At 46.9% G+C, this 24,383-nt stretch overlaps 1 protein-coding gene across 1 annotated transcript; it reads right to left on the bottom strand.

Moving 5' to 3' along the window:
- Slc24a1 (solute carrier family 24 member 1) lies at window positions 1-24,383 on the bottom strand. Its single transcript, XM_017798988.2, is given in 13 exon segments — window positions 1-263; window positions 1,192-1,234; window positions 1,237-1,354; window positions 3,093-3,115; window positions 3,118-3,441; window positions 3,485-3,535; window positions 3,619-3,711; window positions 6,755-6,850; window positions 7,794-7,877; window positions 11,936-12,047; window positions 13,355-13,408; window positions 22,439-22,935; window positions 22,938-24,383. Coding segments are annotated over 13 exon segments (3,087 nt in total). The 5' UTR covers window positions 24,280-24,383; the 3' UTR covers window positions 1-13.

Here is a 24,383-nt window from a genome sequence, read left to right as displayed (position 1 = left end):
ATCGGTGACTGAGTCAGACAGAAACAGGACAGGATATGATTCGATCTTCTAACATCACACTGATTATCAAGAATACAAAGTAAAGAAGGAACATCGTGAAGCCCAAGATCTTGTTCATCCTCCATTTACACAATGCAATTGAGAAGATCACAAACAGGAGCATGAGAAAAAGCAAAACAATTGCACAGAACAAGCTATTGCTGCTGACTGGAACAGGCTGCAGTGCGTTGATGAGAGAAAAGAGCAGCCAGGGGACAGGCAAACTGCAAGATCAAAGAAACAAGAATAGTCACTATGTTTATAATAACCCTGGGGTACTTGATTAGGGTTTTAAGGTTTACAGAGCACTTGTTTTTCACATAGAGTATGAAGTAGAGAAGAAATTATTAACCTCATTTCACAGGTGAGTAAATAAAGGTCCGGGGAAACAAAATTACTTCCCTAAGGGCTCAGAGCTAATTGCTCAGAGAGCCAAGTGTTCTGGGCTAGGTGTGATAGTACAGTGCTGAGGCAGGAGGATCTTTAATTTGAGTCTAGACAGGCCAGTGAGATTGTCTCAAAAAAAACTGAAAGCAGTGCCCTGGGTATGAACTCTTCCCCTCCCCCACCCTCTCTATGACTAACCTAGATCAATGTGTGACTAATCACTGAGTTTCTATTAAGACCTACATCAGGATGAATTTTCTTTAAAGTCTTTTGTAATCAGAGCTCTCTGATGCTTATACTGCCCCTCCCTAGAGTGCATATACACAAATTCCAAGTCGAAGTACCAAATCCAGGACATGACACGGGAGATGAAAACAGCCCAGAAACTCTGCTATGACCGCACTGGGGGACAGGGTAGGGGGGGTTACAGGAGGCTATTTAAAGCCTCTGAGCTAGCAGAAGCCCACGTGTGGAGGAGCAGGAGTGAAATGGCTCCTTCCAACCCCTTCATCTCCTTGAAGGATGGTATTTTACTGTATTGGGTGTTGAATGAATAGCCTTTACTTTTCAATTCATCTGTAAATTCCAGTCAGTTACATTTCAGGCTATGATGAGTGGAAGGATACTTTGTTGCCTCTTAGAAATTAATGTACAAATGTCCTTTTGTTGCATGTATAATAAATGAAGCAGAAAAACAGCCAGCAGAGCCAATGCAATGTTTCCAGTTACACTTAATATGCCTTAGAATGTAATATTGCCACTCACCCCACAGTAATATCAAATATGTTACTGCCCACTGAGCTTGACCGGTGTCACCCAGGCCTTTCTGGGCAACGATCACACTGGTGATGAGGTCAGGAATTGACGTGCCTGCTGCTAGGATTGTCAAGCCCATAATCTCTTCAGAAATCCCTATGGTTTCACCAACCTGGTAAAACAGCAACAGTGATGAGAAACCATGGCAACCACAGGTGAAAAACAGACTGCACAGCACCAATAGCGAACTACAAGCAGAGCAGCTGCTAAAGCAGCTCTGCGAATGCCTTCTGCCAATGGGGGGTGGGGACAAAGAACAAGGTCCTTGTTCAGGATGCAGGGAACCACACTGCTCTTCACTCAGGGGACCAGAAGTCTCATGATACTAGACCTGCCCCTCACTGTCATTGCAACTGTAACAACTCTACCTGCCCCAGAGAAGTGCCCCTCCAACAATCTTGACATTTCTTTTCTGGAAACATGACCCCTGTCATGTGTCAGGAGTTAATCGGGGCTGCAGATAGAAATATGGGTAGTACTAACCATACTTTCAGCCTAGTGAGAGAAAAGCTGGCAGCTGCAGCTCTGTGCTAAGTGCGTCTGGGCAGAATAGAGAAGCTCTGGGTGCTCAGGTGAAGACTGGTACAATACCAGCCAGCAGACACAGCTGAACAAGCTCAGAGCAGGGGAAGGGATTTCACCAGTTTGGGGTGCAGGCCAGCCTGATCTACTGGAATCAGGATGTGAAGGGCCTTCTTTATCATGCTACAGTATGAATACAAGTTAAGAAGGAAAGCATGCTGGGTATGGTGGCACATGCCTTTAATCCCAGCACTCCAGGAGGCAGAGGCAGGTGAGTCTCTATGAATTCAAGGCCAGCCTGGTCTACAAAGTGAATTCTAGGCCAGCTGGGGCTACAGGGAGATCCTGACTCAAAAAAAAAAAAAAAAGACAGGAAAGCATTCCATTACAATGGAATAAAACTACTTTTAAAGTCTTTACAAACAGCATGGAAACCACCAATTCACTTGATCCTTGATGGTGCCTGGATACTGGAAATTCATCTTGAATGGAAAACACTGGAACCTGCTGATTCAGGATTGAGCTCTTTTCACTCACCTGGTGAGCCCACCACACCATGAGGTATGAGAACATAGCTATCCAAATGATGGATCCCAGGAAGGTAATAACAAAAAAACTTCCTGGATTCCTGTTGGAATGATAGAAAAGGAAAAAAAAAAAAAAAAAAAAAAAAGTAAGCTGCAGGGGCTACTGACCTTTGGCCCAAAGTCAGTGCTGAATTTTGGTGGAAGAATAAGAATCAGAAGAGGTGTGCATAGAGGTGAGGCCCTCTCCCTATGAAGCCCTGGAGCCAATAGGCAGAGGGATACAGGGGAGCCCAACCTGTTCAGTATTCAACAGGCATCAGGCTGGAGAGAGCTATGTGCTTGCTGTAGAATCAGTACTGGGCTTAGATTTTGTACTTTCCCTCTTGCCCAATTGCTTGCTGGACCCAGAGGCAGATTTTAGGTGGAGTACGTGTTAGTCAGACCTTTCCCTACAGAGAACAATCACTAGAAATGGCAGTTACCACTGGGTTTTCAGAATACCCTTGTGTTCTGGGTACAGGGGCATTGTTCCTAAACTAAGACCAGGAAATAAACATCATAATCAGGGAGGAACTTGTTCACACTGCCTATAGTGGCAGACACAAGGCACACCTGAGGTCTCAGGCTCCTAACCCAGTGATATATATATCCCTTGGCACATGGTCCTCCTCCAGAGCTCTAGTCCCACTCAATGTCTTCAGGGATGAAGTCTACCTGTCTAGGTTTCCCAGCCTTCTTCCTGATACCTGGAGGCCCTACAACCTCCAGGATAGGCAGCCTGAGGCACAGCTGGATACTCACCTGCCTCCGGACGTCAGGCACAGCCACAGTGGGAACACAATGGGCAGGAGGAATAGGTAAATGGCCTGCTTCTGCCTGCTCTCAGGCCAGTCCAGGGACAGAGGCTCCTCATTTTCCTCCTCTTCCTCTTCCTCCTCATCAGCCTCATCCTCTTCCTCTTTACTGTCTTCTCCATCACTTCTGCCCTCACCATCAGCACCATTCTCTTTGGCGGCCTCACCTTGATTTTTAATGTTGTCTTTCGTTTCACCTCCACCACCTTTTACTTCACTGTCTTCTGCTTGAATTTTACCTTCCTCTTCATCTTCATCTTCTTTTCCTTCTGCTTCAGTTTCCTCTTCATGCTCTTCTTTTTCTGCCTCAGTTTCTCCTTGTTCATTGTTTCCTCCTACCTGTTTCCCCTTCTTGTTCATTTTCTTTTCCTTCTGCCTCAGTTTCCCCTTCTTGTTTATCTTCTTTTTCTTCTGCCTCAGTTCCCCTTGGTGTTCATCTTTTCCTTCTGCCTCAGTTTCCTCTCCATGTTCACCTTCTTTTCCTTCTGCCTCAGCTTCCCCTTTTCCTGGTTGAATTTCACCCTCTTCACCTGTCACATCTCCTATGTTTTCAGCTCCAGCCACATCTTCCCGCAATCCAAAGTGAAAAGATTAATGTGTGGTAATATCTCTGCTTGCCTTTTTTTTGCATTTTTTTCCCACATTTTGTTTTGTTGTTGTTCTCAGAGTGTATCTGAACAGTTAAATGTTCAGAGGAGAAAACTGGTGCAATGATCTAACAAACTTCTCATCACAACATTCCCATCCAGTGGTTGTCCCATTTTTATTTTGTCATTTCTAGGGCTGGGGAACTCACCACTGGAAGCAGCTCCTAACTTTAACAGCACTAACTGCTTTGAAGTCTGTGTCTAATCAAAGCCTCACCACCACACAGAGGTTTACTTTCTGGAGACATACAGAACAAGCCTAATTACTCTTCCACAGGACAGTCCCTCTGTGAACAGAAGATTCCTAAGTCCTCTAGCACTCCACCTACTATGGCTTAGAGCCTCCACCAGAGCTAGATAAACTCGTTCTGATTAGCCATACCCCATAAAGGGACATCCAGTACTGAACACAGAACCTACACACACTGGAACAAGACTACCCCTCCCTTGTCTTAGGTACTAGGTCCCCCTCCACATTGCCCAATGATACCCTTGTTGGTCACAACGCTTTGCTAAGTCTACTAAAACTCCTGTTATAACACATTTGTAAGATGGTGATAATACCTATTTGTTGTACATTCTTACATGCCAGTTGCCATAGTAAGTAGTTTAATAATAAGTGTTCACTCTATTTCATGATATACATAGAATTGCACCTATCTTACAGGTGAAGAAATTAAGGTACACAGAAGTTAAATAACTTGCCCATGATCCACAGTTTGCAAGTGATGACACTGGGATTTGAAAATATACAGTTCAGTTCTTGGCCTCTTAACCACCAAGCTACCCTGCCTTACACATGCCAGGGCTGAATGAGCTGCTGGCTCTCAAAATTGTTAGCTTGGGGATCTTATTAGATACACAGATTTCCAAGCACCGGATAAACTGACTTAGAATCTCTGGGATTGGAAGCCAGTGGTTTGTAGCTCACATGCTCACGGGTATTCTAGTGCATTCACCTGCACAGCTTCAGATGGACTCCACACTAAAAACCAGTGGTTCTAATGATCCCAGATTAAGTCCAAAACTAACCTGTAACATGCTATTCCAGCCCCTTGAGCAAAGACCTGTGTGCTTAGGGAGTAAACATATCACCTATAGCAAATGTCATGATGCTGGCAACCCCCGCAAAGGATATTTGATTCTCAACTCTGCTGCATATAGGAAATGACCTGGAGCTGTCTTAAGATGGGAGGCCAGAGAACCTGTCCCAGCTATACTGACTCAGTTGGTGGGCAAGGGACAATTTTTTAAACTCCATCTTATCCTAATATACATCCAGGGTTGAGACTCTGATTGATGAAAACGCCAAGTATCTGGGGGATGTGTGGGCTTTGAATTAGGATTGAAGAGTGAAAAGATTCATCTGAAATCATTGCTGCTTCCCTCCTCCCCATCAGGGGAGCAGCTTCCCTAGGTTAGCAATTCATCTAAATCATTAGGTGTGGGACTACTCAGCTGCCCCATCTTTCCTGAGGACTGCACCCCTAATAGCCCCAGAACAATGGCTCCCTTCTTTCTATGTTGCAGTGAAGGCACCCCACCTTTCCCACCCTACAGCTGACTTGATACATGCTATATTCCCTGACTTGTGATTTGGGTTAAGACTAGAAACTGGTCTCTGGTGGATTCCTGGGGACTGGTGGGCTGGGCTGATAGTTTAGGGTTGAAACCAAACATAGAGTCTGCACACAATGAAGGCAGGGAAGAGAGGGCAGCAAATGGAGTCACAGGTGCCTTTGTAAACTTCATAGACATAGAGTCTGCACACAATGAAGGCAGGGAAGAGAGGGCAGCAAATGGAGTCACAGGTGCCTTTGTAAACTTCATAGACATAGAGTCTGCACACAATGAAGGCAGGGAAGAGAGGGCAGCAAATGGAGTCACAGGTGCCTTTGTAAACTTCATAGACATAGAGTCTGCACACAATGAAGGCAGGGAAGAGAGGGCAGCCAATGGAGTCACAGGTGCTCATTCTTTTGCTGAGGCTACTGCATCCTCTTGTTCCTTTTCACATGAGCTGGCAATAAAGGGTCTACTCAGCACTCAGATACCAGGAAGGACAATGCCTTAAAGGCTGAGCCCTAAATTGTTAGACTAGGGATGAGAGAAAATTGTGCTTCTGGGTGGTAAATAGAAAAAAAAAAAAAAAACAGGGCTAGAACTTGCAAACTGAAGGCTTCTTCACTGCCTGCCAGTCACTCAACCTGTATTGAGTACTGCATGTGCTAGGCATGAAGTTTCTCTCTGAGGTAGAGCTAGAGATGGCTCAGACTTGGATTCTGCCTTCAGGAACCTCACCATAGGGAAACTAGAGGAGGTAGTGATGAATGCCCCATGAACATTTGGATTTAGGGCGCACGGGGCAAGTTTCATAGCAAAGGAGCCATGTGCCTATATCAGACCAGATAAGGCTATCAGGAGATAAGGGAGGCATTCTAAGGAGAAGAAATGATATGAGCAAGGCTTGGAAGTAGAAAAGTGCAGAGACAAATTCAGTTTGGCCAAAGCACAGTGGAAGAGGAGGCTCGAGAGGCAAAGCGGTGTCAAGACTCAGAAAACCATACGGATAGGATGAAGTGAGGTTCAGCAGCATTGAGGGGCCTCAGGACAGGACAGGGCCCCTATCTAGCAGCCCTCTCACCACATTTAAGCTGCCTGGTGGTCTGGGGCAACCTGGTCTCACTGCTTCTTGGTTGCTTTGCTGACACATTGACAATTCCTTTTGTTCTTAGAACATGTGGCAATATATAACATTTTGATATGCATTATATCACACTGCCATGAACTTACTGCCCTGGAAAATGTATGCATGTTTTCAAATGATTTCAGAGAAGGGGCAGTGTTCACCCCAGAGGAATAAAGCTAAAGCAGGATTTTAGGCCTTCAGGGAGGAAGTATTTTAGCCAGAAAGTCCTTCCCTGGCCTCAGAAATCTCTCCAGCTGTACAGAGGCCGGGCGCCTACCTGGCCACCAGGATCCTTCTCCTGATCACCCTTCATGTCTGGAGCAGGGGCTGGAGTGGCTGTGACCATAGGGAGCTCAGCTGGCTCCTCCTCTTAAAGGACAAACATGGGTTAGGTGAGAGAATGGGGCAGGTTCGGAGGGCAGCTGCAGAGACAGGAGGGAGGAGCTACAGGGCATCTGGACATCAAGGCCTAAGGAGGCTTGTTGGGAAATATGAATTGTGCTTGCTCTGTTCCTGAATATTTAAGGAGGAGAGGACATCTGGGAAGTGTTGCCCTGTATCCACTGACATTTCCTGGAATCATAGCCAAGGATGCTGGAACCACTAGGGCAAATGGAGAAGAGAGGCCAAAGCTCCCAGAGCTCAGACACTCAGGGCTGCTCCTTTGGAATGGATCCGGCTGAGTTCAGAAGCAAGCTGCTATGAGGCCATGGGTCAGGACTGCAGGGAAGAGGGCCTCAGAAAGAATGAAGAGCTAAGGTTAAGTACAGGCTCACTTTCTCTTCTTGGGTATGTGGTAATTCACTTGACCTCTCTGTACCCTGGTTTTCTTGGCTGTGGAATAGAATGACTACCGCTCAGTCTCCCTCTGGGGATTGCTGAGTGATCCAGGTAGGCCCAATATACAGAGCCCACAAGGTAATCACTTGTCCTACTTCCCCAGTCCTAGCCACCAACAGATGCTAGGCTTCTGTCACTAGGCTCCTGTCACCTTCCCTCACCAGGGTTAGCAATTTCAGATCACTCACTAGCAACAGTGTCCTTGTGTAGAAGTCACAGTAAGAAACAGAGTCTTACTTGGCATGAAGTTTAGTGAATAAGATGTGGGAGCTGAGTGCCCTTCTGGCCTTTCCTTTCCTGCCCCATCTGAGGAGAGCAAGGGGGAATCTGCAGGGAGCCAGTGGCAGAAAGAGCACAGGAGATGCCTCTAAGTGAGCCCTGGCTGACATGTGCCTCAGTCCTTGACCTGCCCTGGCTACAGTATGAGGCAGGCAGTGGCAGGAGAAATCAGCCAGTCTGGCCATCCTCTCACCATCTGGGCTTCTTTCTGCTTTGGTCTGAGAGTGGGTTCTGGCCTCCTGATTCAAGCTCTCCTGCTTGTCCTTGGAGGGGAGGTCTGTGAAGAAGAAAGGAAAAATGTCTTATCTGGGACCACAGTATCTGCACCCTGCCTTTCATTTAGGCCCCTAAGCTGCTTGGCAGAGGTAGGGCAGGGAAGCTGCCTGGCAGAGGTAGGGCAGGGAAGCTGGCCTGGAGCCTGTGATGTCTGCATCTGATCCCGTGAGGCCTGTTCATGGTACCCAATTTGTAAACTTTTGCCTAAGTCTCTGCTCCATCACTAACTGGCTGTAACCTTGCGCAAGTTGCTCCCCCTGTTTCCTCTCTGGTAAAGACATGACTGGATTTGGGACCAGCACATAGGACTTACTTCCTTTACAAGCTCAAATGAAGTGTCTGACCCAAACTTGGTAAAAGATTCCCTACCAGGATCAATCAGTGATGCCTGTGATGGACAGAGAGTGGAGCAACAGTGGCAGAGAGGCCATTTTTGCCATTTATGGACTAGATGATCTGTAAGGTCCCTTGAAGCTTACTTTTTACAAAGCTAAGAGAAGTCAGGGCAGCACATTCTGTGCACCATGCTCCAGGGCCTACTAGTAGCCATGCATATGAGTCTTCCCAACTGTGCAGAAGGGGATAGGGTGGGCAATCAACTCTTAGTCACACTCTATTGATTCCTAGACACCCAGATCCCAAGTGGAGCCTCCCTTGGGATCCCCATGCTTATGCTTTACTGAAGACCTGTAAGCCTGTGGCAGGCACAGAATGGCTGCCCAGATTTCCAGGCAAGAAAAATAGGGAGGACACCTCACTTCCTACATGACTATGTACCGAGCAACATGCAAAGTACTTCCATAAGTAATTTTGAGGTACAAAAGAAAGAGGGCCAGCCTGAGAAGTGGGAGCTCAGGAGGTCCTCCTGACAGCTGTGCGGCATGAGGCGGGGGCAGAAGGACAGGGCAGTGACACGGATGAGAAAACAAAGTGATGCCCACATAGTTTCTGTTCTGGACTTCAGGCTAGCTCTTTCCATGAACACCAGATTATTTGAAAAGCCTGTATATCCTCTAAAAAAGGCAACACCATGATATTCCCAGAGCACTGACATAGGTCTCTGGAAGTCAAGAGTGCCTAACCACTGCAGTGCCTTATCCACACCATTAGACACACACGTTGAAGCCTGAGGACCTTGGTGTGTATCCTAGCTTGGCCACTTGCACTGTAGCTATGACCTGAGCTAGCTGATTCCTTAAGCCCCTCTGTCCCTCAAATTCTATCTGTAAAGCCTTCCAGAGTCAATTAATTTATACATGACTGTGTTTATACATGATTACGTATTTTTGATGATGGTGAATTGACAGCAGTAATGGTGAGCAGCCATCCACCCAGGAAATAGCTATGTGGTAAAGACCCCCAGGATTCCAAAGGGTTTGAATTGGAGGAGACCCTGGAGATCATCTAGTGAGGAATGCAGGCAGACTACAATGATGCTGAGTAGGGGCAGTCTGGGAAGCTGGGCGTGTGGAAGCCTCTGACTGGGTCCATGATAGGCAGGAAATAGAAAAATGGGCCTGGTATTTCCTCTTTTCTACCCAACTACAGCTGCCTCTAGTAGTAAGCACCATCTGCAGGACCACCTATATGGCCCCTGTGGTCCCTTGAGATGTCCTGGTACCCAACTGGGTACCCAACTGGAAGGTCAGGGCACCAGGACACCTCTGTCTCATCTGTCTAGAACACCCAACACCCTCTTGACACTAATCAATTGCTGCAGCCTCCTGCTGAGCAGAGGGTAGCTATCAAAAAAGGAGGCCACCCTTGGTTCCCTGTCCTGGCCCTGACACATTTGATGACTGCTGGCTGGAGAGACTCAACATCACTCATCACTTGCCCTGACCTCTTATTTCCCATGCCATTGAGGAAACCAGGTCTTTGCAGGATGACACCCTCCCCCTTCCACCACTGCTTTCTCTTACATATATCTGAGTGAGAACATAAGAGAAGCATGGGACCCAAGAGGAAACCCCATCCACAGGGAGGTGAGAGCTCAGAGCACAGGAAATGTCTCTTGGACTGGTCAGCTCTGTGGAGAGACCTGGACTTGGGAAGGGCAGAAGCATCTAGACTGTTATCTGGAACAGGCATCTGGAGAGGCTTAGGAACAAAGGCCTGGGAGGGCCCAGCCCCTCCTGAACAGAGTCTCCAGGCAAAGAATCAGGCTCAAGCTCAGAGCAGGACTGCATTCCATAGCACTTCTGCAGTCATTCACCTTGAGGGTGGCCCCGGGCTCACCACACTCACAGTCTATACCAGGTCTTTCTGGGATGACTGCTGCCAGTTCACCCAGCACTGGTTCCCTCATATGCCCTCTTCCCACCCAGTTTGGCCTGATCATCTCCTTAGCACCAATCTCCTCTGACCTCAGCCTGGCCTGAACATCACATAATCCTGTTAGGACAAGTAGGCCAGCAGGCAATTGCTAGTCACAGAGGTGGCCCGGTTAGGGAACCTCACAGGCCCATTCAGGAGAGGTCCTTTATCTACAGGACTTGGTTCGAGTCAGTGGTTCTTCTGGGAGTAATCAGGCATGACTTGGAGTCCTTCCTTGGGTCAGGCCAGGTCCATCCAAGCCCTCATCACCTGAGGACTCCTAGGGCTGAAGACTGAGTTAGAACCCCAGAGGTGCTGTTCTTCTGGAGCCCATACTTTGGGATGGCCTGTCACCATGTTGCTGAGGCTCACTGGAAGAATCTCTAAGAGAGGTCTTAATACCTCATCTTTGACTGTTTTCCCACTACAACATATGTGTTTTAAACACTTGATACCCCATATTGTGTCTGAAGGGCTTATTTTCAAATCTGATAAAATTCTGAGCTCCTAAAATGTGTCCCTTAACCAGAAAGACCAGTCAGGGGTCTCCCTACAGCTCATTCTTTCATGCCATATCTAGTCTCTCCTACCTAACTGCATACCCTTAGCTTTGCCCAAAGCTAGTCTTGGGCCCAGTTCTGCCCCAGAAACCCAGAAAAGGGGGGAGGGGGGAGGCAAGGGGAACAGGAGAGTTTCTGAAAGGCAAACTGTAGGCCCAAGAGGCATATGGGGCAACTGCCTGGGGAAGGGAGAGGGAAGACAGGACTTGGTAATGTGGACCGTGAGATTCTCTGGACTCTCTGCTATTGCCATCATCAAGTTCAACATCAGCCTCGCTGCACCTTAGACACTGCTCTTGCCCCACCCCCAGAAGTGGTTATGACAGCTCCCAAGGTGTCCTTTTGGATTCCTGGCTGAAGGGGATTGGGGAAAACAAGCTTCCTAGGACTCCAAAGCCAAATACAGAGTAAAGGGAAATGGTACTCAGTTTCTAAGCTATGGTATCCCCAGAAGCATCCCTGGTCAGTCAGCCTGTGGGACACTGGCGCTATCCCAACACAGACCCCAGTAGGCCACCTCTATGACCACTGTGGTCCCTCAAGGTGTCCTGGCACCCAGCTGGTCTTCCTGGAGTATCAGGATGCCAGGACACTGTGATAGCTAATCTTGGTTGTCAAACTTGATACACCTGGGAAGAAGGAAGCTCCACTAAGGAATTTTTCTCCATCAAATTGGCCTGTGGACATGTCTATGGGGCATTTTCTTGGTTTCCATTTGATGCAGGAGGGCCAAGCCCCCTGTGGGTGGTACATATTCCTAGGCAGGTAGGCCTGACTGTATAAAAAGTCCAGCTGAGCAAACAGTAAGCAGCATTCCTCCAGGGTCTCTACTTCAATTTCTGCCTCCAGGTTCCTACTTTGGCTTCCCTCTATGATGGATTATATATAACCTGTGAGATGAAATAAACCCTTTCCTCCCTTAAGTTGCTTTTGGTCATGGTGTTTATCACAGCAAAAGAAAGTAAACTAGGACAGATGCTAAGGCAGGAAAACAAGGGCCCTAGCTATGTTCCATGTGGCCCTCTCTTGTTGAGTCAGGTCCTGTACTACCCTCTCTCTTCTCTGCAAACTCTCCTCCCACCCCCAGCCCACTGCCTACAGCATTTGCATCCAGCTCCTCTCCAGCTACAGGAGGGGAGGCATGTGTGGGGCTAACCAGTGGGTCTGGGCAGGCCTTGCTTACCTTCCCCCAGAGGGTCCAGGCTGTGGAGCATGAAGTGGTAGATGGTGCTGCGGATGATACTGTTGTGCAGAGAGGCAGCTGAGCTGCCCCCGTGGATCAACATCGACTGTAGCTGAGCAAGGGGAGAGCCACACAGGCCTCAGTGGCCCCCTGTCAGAGCCAGGGGAGGAGCTACAGGAGCCTGCCTCCCAGCCTGCCTCCTTCCCACAGAGATCACAGAGAAGGCCCAATGCCTTGCCCTGAGCTCCTGCTTCCTTCACCTCCAACTCTCACTCAGCCTCTCTTGACTCCTCCAGGACCAGCTCTTCTGCACCCTGCATGAGTCCTACATCCTCCTTGGAGAGCAGACCATGTGTATTAAGGATGCCACATTATGGGAAGATTTGCACCTCCCTGCAAACAGAAATATACCCTTATCCACATGCCACACAGGGAGACCACTGCACCCAGGCATAGCCCTTTACAGTTCGCAAAAGCTTGACTGTGTTCTGTCATTGCCCCCCACCCAGAGACAAGCAAGGATAGGAGCCCCATACATAGAAAAGGAAAAAAACTCAAAGAAGGGAGGTATTGTATCCAAAGTCAAGCAGGAAGTGAATCAGACTGGCATCCAGATCTATTGATTGCCATCCCACTTTGACTTTTCACTGTAGTGCCCAGAGATCTTCAAAGGCTCCCACATACACATATCTGTACTGTACACAGATGTGACACACACACATAGTTGACACAGAAAAACCATCTGAAATGGAAGATACCAGTGTTTGCCCTGTTCTCCTTCCCCATCCCTCTCCAGCTGAACTCTTCCGCCACCTGATGGCTGTAACCATTACTTCACAGCAGACTTGGAAATTTTCTTTGAATGGGGGAGGTTTCAGCCCCAGCCTCTCCTTTCAAAGTGCCCCACAATGCTTTCTATAAGGTAGGGCAGTTCTTCGGAAACCTTGGGACACGCCTCCTCCAGTGCTCCTCCTAGTTCCTTAGTCCTGGACATTCTAAAGCCATCAGTAATTGAGATTTTTATCAATTCAATACTGGAACTGGAAACTAGGACTTGAGTTTATTTAGTCCAAATTGTATCTTACAGATGCAGAACCTGAGGTCGCATAAGAGGCCAGGGACAAAGAGACCTGTGATGTTCAGGATTTATCTCCCAAACTAGCACCTCCTAGATCATATTGAGCTAAGAGGCCCCTACGACTCAGCCCATTCCCTGGCTCTCCCTGGCCACTTCATAGGGGCCTCCAAGCCTCACTGAATCAGCCAGGTTCCCAGCATCAGGACTACAGCTGCCTGGGTATGCAGATGTATGCTGAGACCTTGCAGTGTCCCCACTTACATTGCAAGACTCTGCAATGTCCCTACTCACACCAAGACCCCTATACAGTCCCCACTGGGCAAACTCCATAAATCACCCACTTTCAGTTTCTTGTTATCCTGCGGTTCATTCTCCTCAATGGCACCATCACCAGGCTGCAAAGGGAACAGGAATTCAGCAGAGAATCAGAAGATGCCCTGGAGAGACCCTCCCTCTTTGTCCCTTCTTCTCCCTCTCTCCAGGGAAGCCTCAGGTGCAACACAGAAACACCTCAGTATGCCCCACTGCCCTTCAGCAGCTCCTCTGTTCTGCCCCTCTTCATCCACCTGGAAAGTGCATACCAGGCTCCTCCCTGCTTGTCCTGCTTTTCCTCCTCACTTCTCATGCTTCAAGTCTCATTTAAACATCACCTTCCTCTGTGATTCTCTTTTATACACACCTATTTTTTTTCCTTCATCACATTTTCCCCAATTTATTTGTATGGTAAGGGACTGGAGGGATGGCTGAGCAGTTAAGAACACATGGGCGTGGCTGAGGGTTCCCCTTAGCAGTTCTGGCAAAGTAGGTACTTTCTGAAAACACCCTTATCCCCGACACCAAGCTCTTGCATTCCCCTCCCACAGCAGTTGACCTCCTCTTCCTGAAGCCCTGTCACCCTCATCTTCTCACAAAAATTAGCAAAGGAGCTGAGAAGATCCTGTCTTCATAGCAGCCAAGCACTCTAGCACCTGTGATTCTACCCACTGAGGCTGAGCAATGGTCTCTTGTAGCTACCTATGGGAACCTGGGTGGCAAACTGAGGTGGTCCTCAGGAGCTTGTCCTCCAATGACCATTTCCCAATGATGTAGTGATTCCTCTTCTAGACTGTCCCTGGTACATTTCCTGACCTCACATTTTAATCAGTGATCATTTCTTTCTTTCTTTCTTTCTTTCTTTCTTTTTTTTTTTTTTTTTTTTTTCTTTTTGAGACAGGGTCTCCCTGTAGCCCCAGCTGGCCTGGAACTCGTTATGTAGACCAGGTTGGCCTTGAATTCATAGAGATCCACTTGCCTCTGCCTCCCAAGTGCTGGGACTACAGGTGTGTACCACCACGCCCAGCTGTGATCATCAGACCAGAGATGCAGTGAACATTTGTTGAATGAATGTGATCATTTCTTAAACATTCATTCAACTGTTCACTGCATCTCTGGTCTGAGTCTGGCTTTCTACCTGTTATTTCAGGAAGAAGCCAGTCACTGGGTCAGCCTTGCCTACCTGATCTATCCTTTGCAGATGCAGGAAGCCTGGGAACCTTCTCAGATTCCTTCCTTCCCCTCATAGCCCACACCAGTGATCTGGCAAACCTGGTCTCTGGTAGTTTGATCTGGTCTCCACTCTCCTGCCTACAAACCCACAAAGCCTCTTGACCCTGGATCTGCCCCCTTCTGGTTTATTCTCTACCCCTCAGCCACAGTGTGTTTCCAAGCACAGCACATTCTGTCTTTCCTCTATGTTCTGGAAGCCCACTGTCCCCAGGAGAGAGTCCAGGCTTAAATTTTCTGCAGACCAGCCTCTTGCTTACCAGAAGTCCAGCACTGCAAACAAGTGAGATTATATTATATATTATTTTAATTATATTATATTTATTACACCCAGTGTTTCCTTCATCTCCAAATTTTGTTGCTGTTACTATGTTGGGGCTAGAACCCATGGCCTTACACATGCCAGACAAAGTGCTCTATCACTGAGCTATGCCCCCAGTCCTCTAAAAATACAATTTCAACATGCAGTTCACATAAAGAAATTGAAGTGTTCTATATTCTTTTTTAGTACTAAGCCTTTGGTATGTATCTTACACTTACAGCACATCTAGACACATTTTACGTGCTCAAACTACACATAATTTGTGGCCACGTTTTGCACAGTGCAGCTACAACCTCACATTCCCCACAGACCCCTCACATTCCTCTGGCCTTGACGAAGGACAGGACTTCCACCCTTTCAGCGTACTCCTGCTTGTCCTTCCAGACTCACTCGTCCCCTCCTCCAGAGGCCTTCCCTGACCCTCTGCAGAACTGAATCCCTCAGCTGTTGCCTACATACTTCCACATGATGCTGTAATTATTGGCTTTGACTTCTCTGTCTTCCCCACTGTAGAGAATTTACTATAGAGTTGATGAAGCCTTGGGGCCTTTCTCCCTTACACATCTAGTTTTGTAATAGTGGTTTTATATTCTTCTTAATGAGTATCCGGTCTCACAAAGCCTGGACCAACTCCAATTCCTCCATTAGGCTGAGCTCCATATGAGTTGGGACTGCATTTTATTTGTTGCTGTATCTCAGACCTGACCAGGGTTCACACAAAGGTAGGCCGTGAGTGAAAGCTGGGACTCTTTAGGACCTGCTCTTTCTCTCTTTCACAGAACGTTGACTCTACCTTGATTTTAATGCCCAAACATTTATTAGTGATTCCTACTTAATGCCTAGACCTTGTTCCTGACTTTCAGGCTCATATGTGTAACTGCCTCCTTGGAGTTAATCTAGGCACCCCAACTCACCTCTCCAGAGCTGGAGTTCCTAAGTCTCCTAAACCCATTTCCCCTCCAGACTTCCCTTTCTCTGTGATGGCGCCACCGTCCTCTCTGCTGCTCTAGCCAAAAAGCATAGCATCGTCTTTCATTTCTCCTGCCTTTCCTCTTCATCACCAAGTTCAGGTGGATTATGTCTTCAAACATCAGTCAAAGATTATTGTGTGCAATGTAGCAGTCACCCCTTACCCATTTTCACTTGTCTCGGTTTCAATACCCTGCATTCAATGATGCTCCAAAATTATTCAATGAAAAATTCCAGAAATACACAATTCATAACTTCTTAATTGCATGCTGCACTGAATGCCATCCCTGTCCATCCTGCTTAGAACATCTCCGTGTTCAGCACATCTATGTTTTCTATATGCTACCCACCTGTCAGTCATTTGGTAGCAGTTTGATTATCAGATTGTCCTGGTATCACAGTGTTTGTGTTCCAGTGACCCTTATCTTAACTAATAATGGCCTCAGAGTACAAAAGTAATGATGCTGGAAATTTAGATATGCCAAAAAAAAGCTGTAAAGTAAATGATATATATTTAAAGTTTGGCATTGTCTGTAGCTTCAGGCATCTCCTGGGGATCATGGACTGTATCCCCTGCAGATAAGTGGAGGGGGAGCTAGATGTCCCTAACAGCCTCCTAATCAGACCCCCTGCTACTCCCACTTCCTTGCTTATGCACCTACAATTCATTCTCTCCACAGCAATTATGGAATGACATTCAGAAAATAGGACTCTGCTATTCCCTCATTGAGCCTCAGATGAAACCCAGTATCTAATCTCTAACTCCCTCATCCTCCCCAGCTGTCCCCTGTGCTATTTTCTCCCTTGCCCGCTAGCACACTCACCTCCATTCTTTCCTCTGATAGGCCAGGCCTTTCCAGATCTGAGCCTTTGCAAGTACTCTTCCTTCTTCCAGGAGCCTGTTCTATTCTACAGCTCTTTCTTTAGACTTCTCTCCTAAGAGGTCTCCTCTGACTCCCTCAGCAAGAGCATCCCACTACACTGTCATTTTCCTTCATGTGCACTGTTCCATTTCTCTTGAAGTACTTGTCACAGTCTGGGATTCTCTTAATTTATCACTCTTATTTATCATCCATATGTCCAATTCCAGACACCAAACAGTTGCTTGTTGGCTTTATTTTTCCAGTTAGTTCAGGTGGCAGAGCATCTAGAATGCATGTTCTTTATAGACACCATGCCTGCTTCCAGTCCATAGCTTCCTGTCTCTACAGCAAGCATCTGGCTATACAGGCCACTGATGGGTGCACCCTGAGATGAGAAATGGGAAGACCAGCCCCTCCAGAAGGGCTGAGTTTGTCTGCTTGGGGAATTTTTTTAAATCCTGCCAGGGAAAAAATAGCCCCCAAAGCATTCAGAACAGAACATTAGGCTTTTCCCCAAGCTTCACATCCTGAGGTATTCTTGGGGACAAACTGTAGAGACAGGTTTCCACAAGAGTGCAGACAGCCTTATGCCCTTCCTTACTACTGGCACTCTACAGGGCTGCCCTGCTGCTGATGCCTGCTCCTCCCTGCCTAAGCTCCTCACTCCACAGGAAAAGGGGCCTGTCGCCCTTCCATGACAGTGAGAGATCTGCTGAGTGTTGGCTTTCTGTGATGATGCATGCAGCACAGTCCAGTGAGTTATCATTTGGGGCCAGAAAAAAAAAAATAACATAAAGAGCTTAAAAACCCAGAATAAAGTTTCAGAGACAGCTAAGAGAGACTATGTCAACAGCTATGTAAACGTTAACTGTTGCCTTACTGGGATCATAAAAGGCCCCCTCAAACCAGTATGTGTGAATTTGGCAATGTTGTCTTAAATATTTTTAGCTTTGGATTTTTTTTTTCCAGTTAGTGTCAAAAGAGATGCTCTAAAATACTATATACAGGCTGGTGAGATGGCTCAGAGGGTAAAGGTGCTTGCCACCACGCCTGATGACCTGAGTCTGATCCCCTGAACCCACAAGATAGAAGGAGAGAACTGAATCCTACAAGTTGGTGTCTGACCTCCACATGTATGCTGTGGTATGTACATGCATGCATATATACACATGTGCACGCACATGTGCACATACATTCATGCACACAAAATAAATGTTAAATTTTTTTAAAAAGAAAGCTGGGCATGGTGGTACACACCTTTAATCCCAGCACTCGGCAGAACAAGCAGATGTGTGAGAGCCAGACCAACTGAGGCTACTGGGAGACCCTATCTCAAAAAAAAATTTTTTAATAAAAAATACCATATATAGGGACTGGAGAGATGGCTCAGCTGTTAGGAGTACTGACTACTCTTACAGAGAACCTGGGTTTGGTTCCCCAGCCCTGATGGCAGCTAACATAGGTCTCTAACTCCAGTTCCAGGGGATTTGACACCCTCATCTGACTTCCATGGGCATTGCATAACACAACTGCACTTACATACATGCAGGCAATACACTCACACACATAAAATAAAAATAATAAATATAAAAATACCATATATAATATTAATACTAAGTCTTTTCTCGAAATATTCTTAAATGCATTCTGATTAGAATCACTGTCCCCAAGAAACCCCATTATTCTGATTCTAGGTACTTGGGACAGAATGCAAAGTAAAATGAAAGCTTTTCCAGCTCAGAAACTGCATCCTTTGGATAAATTCAGTAAGAAATGAACAGCTGCCCTCTGCTGTTTCCCAGTCTTTCAGGTGGGAGAACACCTAGATGCTGCTCAGCTACTGAGGTAAAATACCTCATGGCCACACCCATTTGTTTGCTGTGAAGCTGCTTTCACACCACAAGGACAGAGTTGAGGAGTTGTGAAAGAGACTCTAGCTTACGAAGCAGAAGATATTTACTGTCTGGCCTTTCCAGAAAAAGTCTGCCAAGGCCTGTACTGTTCCAGCCCATTCACTTCACAAACAAGCAATCAAAGGCCTGCATGCATGAACAGCAGTGTGATTTGTGGCACTTTGCATAGGATTCTCTTCATGCCAGATAATTTTCTCTGAACCTGTCCCTACTGTTGGAAGATAAAAATCTTTCTATTCCTCACACTGCTTTTCATTCAAGCACTTACAGATAAATGCTTTGTTGAGTTGCCTTGACTTGCTCAAAGTTCACAGATAGTTAGCAGGGCACCTGAGTTAAACCTAATAAAGAGATTCATGATCAGCACTAAGTGTCGGTAGCTAGCTGTGTGACTTTGGCTGGGTTAGGTCTCTTCTCTGTAACATAGGGCTAATACCCTAGTCCTGTAGAGTTTACTAAGCAATTGTTGGGGCACTTGATACATGGAATGGGTTCTTCATAAGCATGGATTCCCTTCCTGACTCGTTTCTCTCACTAAACTGGAGTCTCTTAACTGAGCCAAATACTTATGGAATAAGACTCTGGGCTCAGGTCTTTGGAAGACACAAAGATCACTTCCTCACTTAGTGGCCATGATGAAGCTGACACTGTGGTCACACAGAGGAAGGAGGAGGCCCAGGTATCTTTTTTGTCCAAGTTTTTCTCCAAAAAGGAGCTGCTTCTCTCTGTCCCTCATTTAGGACTTCCCAGGATGCTGTGACCAGGACCTCACCTCACCAGTCCTGCCCCTTGACTCCCAACCACTCTGTCTGCCTTGTCCCACTTCACTCTGATTTCCTCAATTTCAGAGTCATGACTGATTGAGGAAGCCCACTTTCTCTGGCCCCTGACTTCTCCAACTATGCTTAAGTACTTAGCTTAAGTACTTCCCTTTAGTCAGGGAAAGCCATGGACAAGTAAGAGGGAGGGAGGGAGGATGGAGATAAGGAGGGATAGAGGAATGGAGGGAGGGAGGTGAGGACTTTTTCATAGTGTCATAGGTAAGATAAAACACCCTGTAGGGTGGGCACAGACATACATTAAACCACAAAACAAAATGAAAATCAGCAGTTGTTTGCTAGGTCAAAGATTGAATTTGGGTAGAAATGCTTCATGAATTCCATACAGATTCATGAAATCCATACATGAATTCCATGGTTTACCTTCACACTGTCAATAAAATGCAATATAACTTATGTCCCTCTAATCAGACCATAGACCTTGGCCAGCTAAACACAGAAACGAAGACATAAGCAAAGGTGGTTGGTTCACTCTCTCTGTAGCTAGAAGTAATCCAGGGTGAAACTCTAAATCCACACATATTTAAAAAACATTTTTAAATAGCTATAGTTTTTACGTTATTTAGACTAATTTCTGAAAGATGGATGTTAGTCATTGTACATCCAAACTATGGGGTTCTAATCTTAAATAATGGTGGATTTACTTTCAAGTGTAGTCTGTAGTTTGGCTTAATAATATTGTCAATTAAAAATCCTTTATTTATTTAGCCGGGCATGATAGCACACGCCTTTAAATCCAGCACTCGGGAGGCAGAGGCAGGCAGATCTCTATGAGTTCAAGTCCAGCCTCGTCTACATAGTGAGTTCCAGGCCAGCTAGGGCTACAGAGAGACCCTGTCTCAAAAAGACAAAAAAGACCAAAAAAAAAAAAAAAAAATCCTACTGGATTTGTTCTAACACAGAGATAAGAACAGAGTTACAATTCACACCCTGCCTGCTGGTTGGCAAAGAGCCTTCAAGAGCTTCTTAAGTAGGACAAATTCTTTCTCTCTCTCTCTCTCTCTGTCTCCATATATATTTTTTATTTATTATTTTTATTTTATGTGTATCAGTGTATTACCTGTGTGTATGTGAGTGCACCCGGGTCACGCAATGCCAGGGAGGTCAAAAGAGGGCTTTGGATTCCCCTGGAACTGGAGTTAAGGACGGTTCATGGCTGCCATGTGGGTGCTGGGAATCAAACCCAGGTCCTCTGAAAGAGCAGTCAGTGCTCTTAACAGCTGAGCCATCTCTCCAGCCCAACAAATTCTCTTTTAAAATCACAATTCTACCTCATTTGCTTGGCAAGCTTTGCTTTGATGCTCTCAATCTGATGCAATGGAAAATTAAGAATGTGTTGAGTTTAAATGAAAGCAGAATTAGTACAAAGAACTAGGAGGCAAGTCAGAGGCATTCTTAACACTGTTGGCCTGATTCACACCAGGGATTTTCTGAGAGGAGAGGCCAGGACTTCTTAGTAAGGCCTGTCCCGAGAACTTCTTAGGAGAAAGGCTCCTGCTTCCTCAGCTTAAATTATGCAGCAAGAAGTCACCCTTTCTTTAAGCCTGTGGCTTCCTGGAGCAGCTGTCTGGTAAGAAACAGTACAGAATCAGGAGCAGCTGCCTCCCCACTCCAGTTCAAACACCAGTCAGCTCTGACGCTGACTTTTCTCCTTTCTGTTCCATGTGCAAATGGTTGATCAGACCAGACAAATAACCACTGTGCTGGATTCTGCCAGAGCTGAACTTGTTTGGACTCAGACATTATCACAAAAGTTAGAGTTAGACAGGACTTTCTGATGATTAACTGGACTCTTTCATTTCTCCTAGAGTCTGGGGAAGGGACGAGAGGGAACCTGCCCAAGGTCACACCATTAATTCAAGGTAGCACCAGTTAGAACAGGAGTTCTGGTTCTTGGTTACATGTTCTGACCAGAAAATCATATTATTTCAAAACTTCTAAAGGAAGTGCAGTTAATCTCCCTCATCTAAACTGCTCAGAATTAAGTAGCTAAGTCCTTGTACTCTTTGCTCTCAAAATTCTGCTCCCACTGGTGGCCTCTCTGAAACCCAAGAGACAGGTCATGAGCCAGCCTTTACCTAAACCCACCCCTCAGAAGCAGAATAGAAGGGGGTCCCTATTTCCTAGGGTATTCTTACTCTGAGTCTGGAACCCAGGACTCCAGGACGTACTTTCAGAGGTCATGTCCCAGTTTAACAGTAGCTTTCAAGTCATTGAAACATTGCCTGAATTTAAGCAGGGAAGCCCTTCGAGGGGGCAGAGAAGCTCTTAGAACAGAGCTCCAGGGACAGGGAAGCCCCCAGGAGTGGCATTCCTGATGTCAGGACTCCAGTGAACACAGAGAGGACGCAGCCTTTGACCTGACTGGCTTGTCAGTGAGTGGAGCTCCTCTCATCTCCAATATTGGGGGGAACATGACATCCCCCCCACCCACACATACCACTCACATGCCACAGATAAACCTCTCCCACCTGAGGCCCCACCTAAGCCACACCCCTTTCCAAGATTGGAATGTGAACAAACAGACTTAATGAAAGTATAGGTGCATTACCTAAACCCTGAGCTCTGTGTACATGGAAGAGATCACCATCTTTCCCTGACTGATATCTCAAACATACTCCAAAGCCAACTCAAATGCTATTTCCAAAGACCAAGGTGAGTTCAAATCCTGGAGTTTGGGAAAAGATTGCTTAGTTGATGAAGTACTTGTTACAAATCCTGACTCCACTCCCTACTGTGTGCTCTGTGACCTTGAACAAATGTTTTAACTTCTCTTTCAGTCTCACTGTCTTCTCCTGCAAATAGGGATTATAATAGTAACCAATTTATAGGTAACTGAGATAAAGCCACTGTCACATTTGCAAATGCCATGGTATCATGCCTGACAGAGCACAGCCTCCTCTTGCGGTCTGACTCAGCTCTTTCTTCCTTTTAGTCCTTAGCTTCCCCCATCCTTTCACTCCACAGCCTGCCTTACCTTCCTGAGATCCCCCAAGGCCATGACCTTGGCCACTGGCCTCCTGTTGAGCTGCTCTTTCACCCAGAGCTCGATCTGCTTGTTCCACTTCATAATGAACACATAAAGAGCATAGGCCAGCAGCAGCAGCAGGCTCTCCCACCAGGCGATGAGGCTATCCAGGAAGAAGAAGATGAGCAAGGACAGGTCAAGGATATAGAAGGAGACATCACGAAACAAGGGCCACCAGGTGAGGTTGAGGATCTCCCGGGAGAAGAGGGAGCAGGTTCCAATGACAAAAAGAATGTTGAACACAGCAGAGCCCACTATGGTACCAATGCCCACATTGCTGTGGGAGATGAAGACTCCAATGAGGGAGGTGAAGAGCTCAGGGGCAGAGCCTCCGGCTGCCATGAATGTGGCCCCTGCCACATCCTCAGAGATCTGTAGCTTGTCTGTGATGACTCCCAGAGCTGGAACAAAGTACTCATCACACACGATGGCCAAGGCTACAAACACATCATGCCGAAGACATGCAGAGTCACCCAGCCCTGCCGCTGATCCTCCACACTGAATAGGTCTAGGGGATATTCTGCCTTGGGGTAGAGGTGTGGCCAGCTAGGCTGTAAATCTGAGGGACTGGGACTGGGTGCATCTGGGAATAAGATGGTTGTCACACTCTGGGATGGGATGATGGGTGTGGCTAGAGCTGGCTCTACAACCACACAGTGGCGGACCTGGGAGGTCAGGATTGTGATGACTTTGGGGGTTACTGAGGTGCTGTGTGCTGTGTGAGGTCTCTTTGCTAGCTCCCCATTCACGGCTGAGGCAGTTCTAACACTTGGTGCACTAGTTTGGGACAAGGGATTGCTGACACTCCAGGCAGCAACAGACGTTTCGATGGTTGCTAGGTTGCTACCCAGACTGGTGCTTATTGTCACTTGCCCCTCAGAGGTGGCTGAGGTGTGCTCTGGGACTGTTCCCTGGTGTCTGACAGAACTATTATTTTCCCCTTTTCTGGGGTTGCTTGGGGTGTTCATTTCCACCAAACCCAGAGAAGTCAAAAAGTTTGTTTCTACTTCATGTGTAAAGAAAGTTGGGGTGCTCTGAACTATTCCTTTGAGAGTATTTGTGGTGGTTTCTCCTACCATCCTCTTAGGAGATCTGATTACCAACGTTCTATAGGTTGCCACAGCTTCACTCTCTTTCCCTGTCGTCGTGGGGGTGATGACTTGGCTTGCTCCTGTTGTGACTGTGGATGGTGCCACTGCTGGAGATGTTGGGTACTTCCTTCCTTTTCCCCTGGCATGAGTTGGGATGGAGCTCCTCCTTCCTCCCCTGAGTGCTGGGGTATAGCTTCTTACTCTCTGTCTGCCTGAAGTTGGAATGAGGTGGTTTGGTACTCTGTTTGGTGTGGGTGGAGTGTTTTTCTTCCCTCTTTTCAAACTTGCTATTGTTGCTGTTTTAGGGCTGTCACTACTCTTTGGTGGTATTGGAGTGATCTTGGTTGTTGTTCTGGGTGGACTGGGGTTATCATCCATTGTTATGCTAGGTGTCGCTTCATTCCTGCCCCCTGTGGCTTGGGGTGCCAGCATATCACCCTCCATTTCAGAGCTAGCTTCTGGGGGGTCACTGCTCACCACTATCATCTCACTGATGGGGAGGTCCTGGTTGGCCAGTTTAATAGGCTGTTGGGGAGAGACGTCTGTCAATGGCGATGGGAGGCTCCGAGGTCTCCTCAGGTGCTGGTAGATGGAACCGATGATCAACATTCCCAGTAGGAAGAGGAGGCGACTCCAATGAAGCCTCTTTGGCCGGAGTAACCGCCTCTCTTGTGCCCCCATCCTGATCAATTTCCCCATGATGGCCACTTACATCTGGTTACAGTCAGCTTCTCATTTTGTCCAGAGAGAGATGGAGGCTGCTGTGGGATTCAAGTTGGTAATCAGGGAAGACTTCTCCATGA

This window comes from Nannospalax galili, unplaced genomic scaffold (genome assembly GCF_000622305.1).
Source record: "Nannospalax galili isolate Female #2095 unplaced genomic scaffold, S.galili_v1.0 scaffold54, whole genome shotgun sequence".
NCBI classification, from domain to species: Eukaryota; Metazoa; Chordata; class Mammalia; order Rodentia; family Spalacidae; genus Nannospalax; species Nannospalax galili.
Note: the sequence above shows the minus strand (reverse complement) of the source record. Positions and strands in the feature narration are given on the sequence as shown.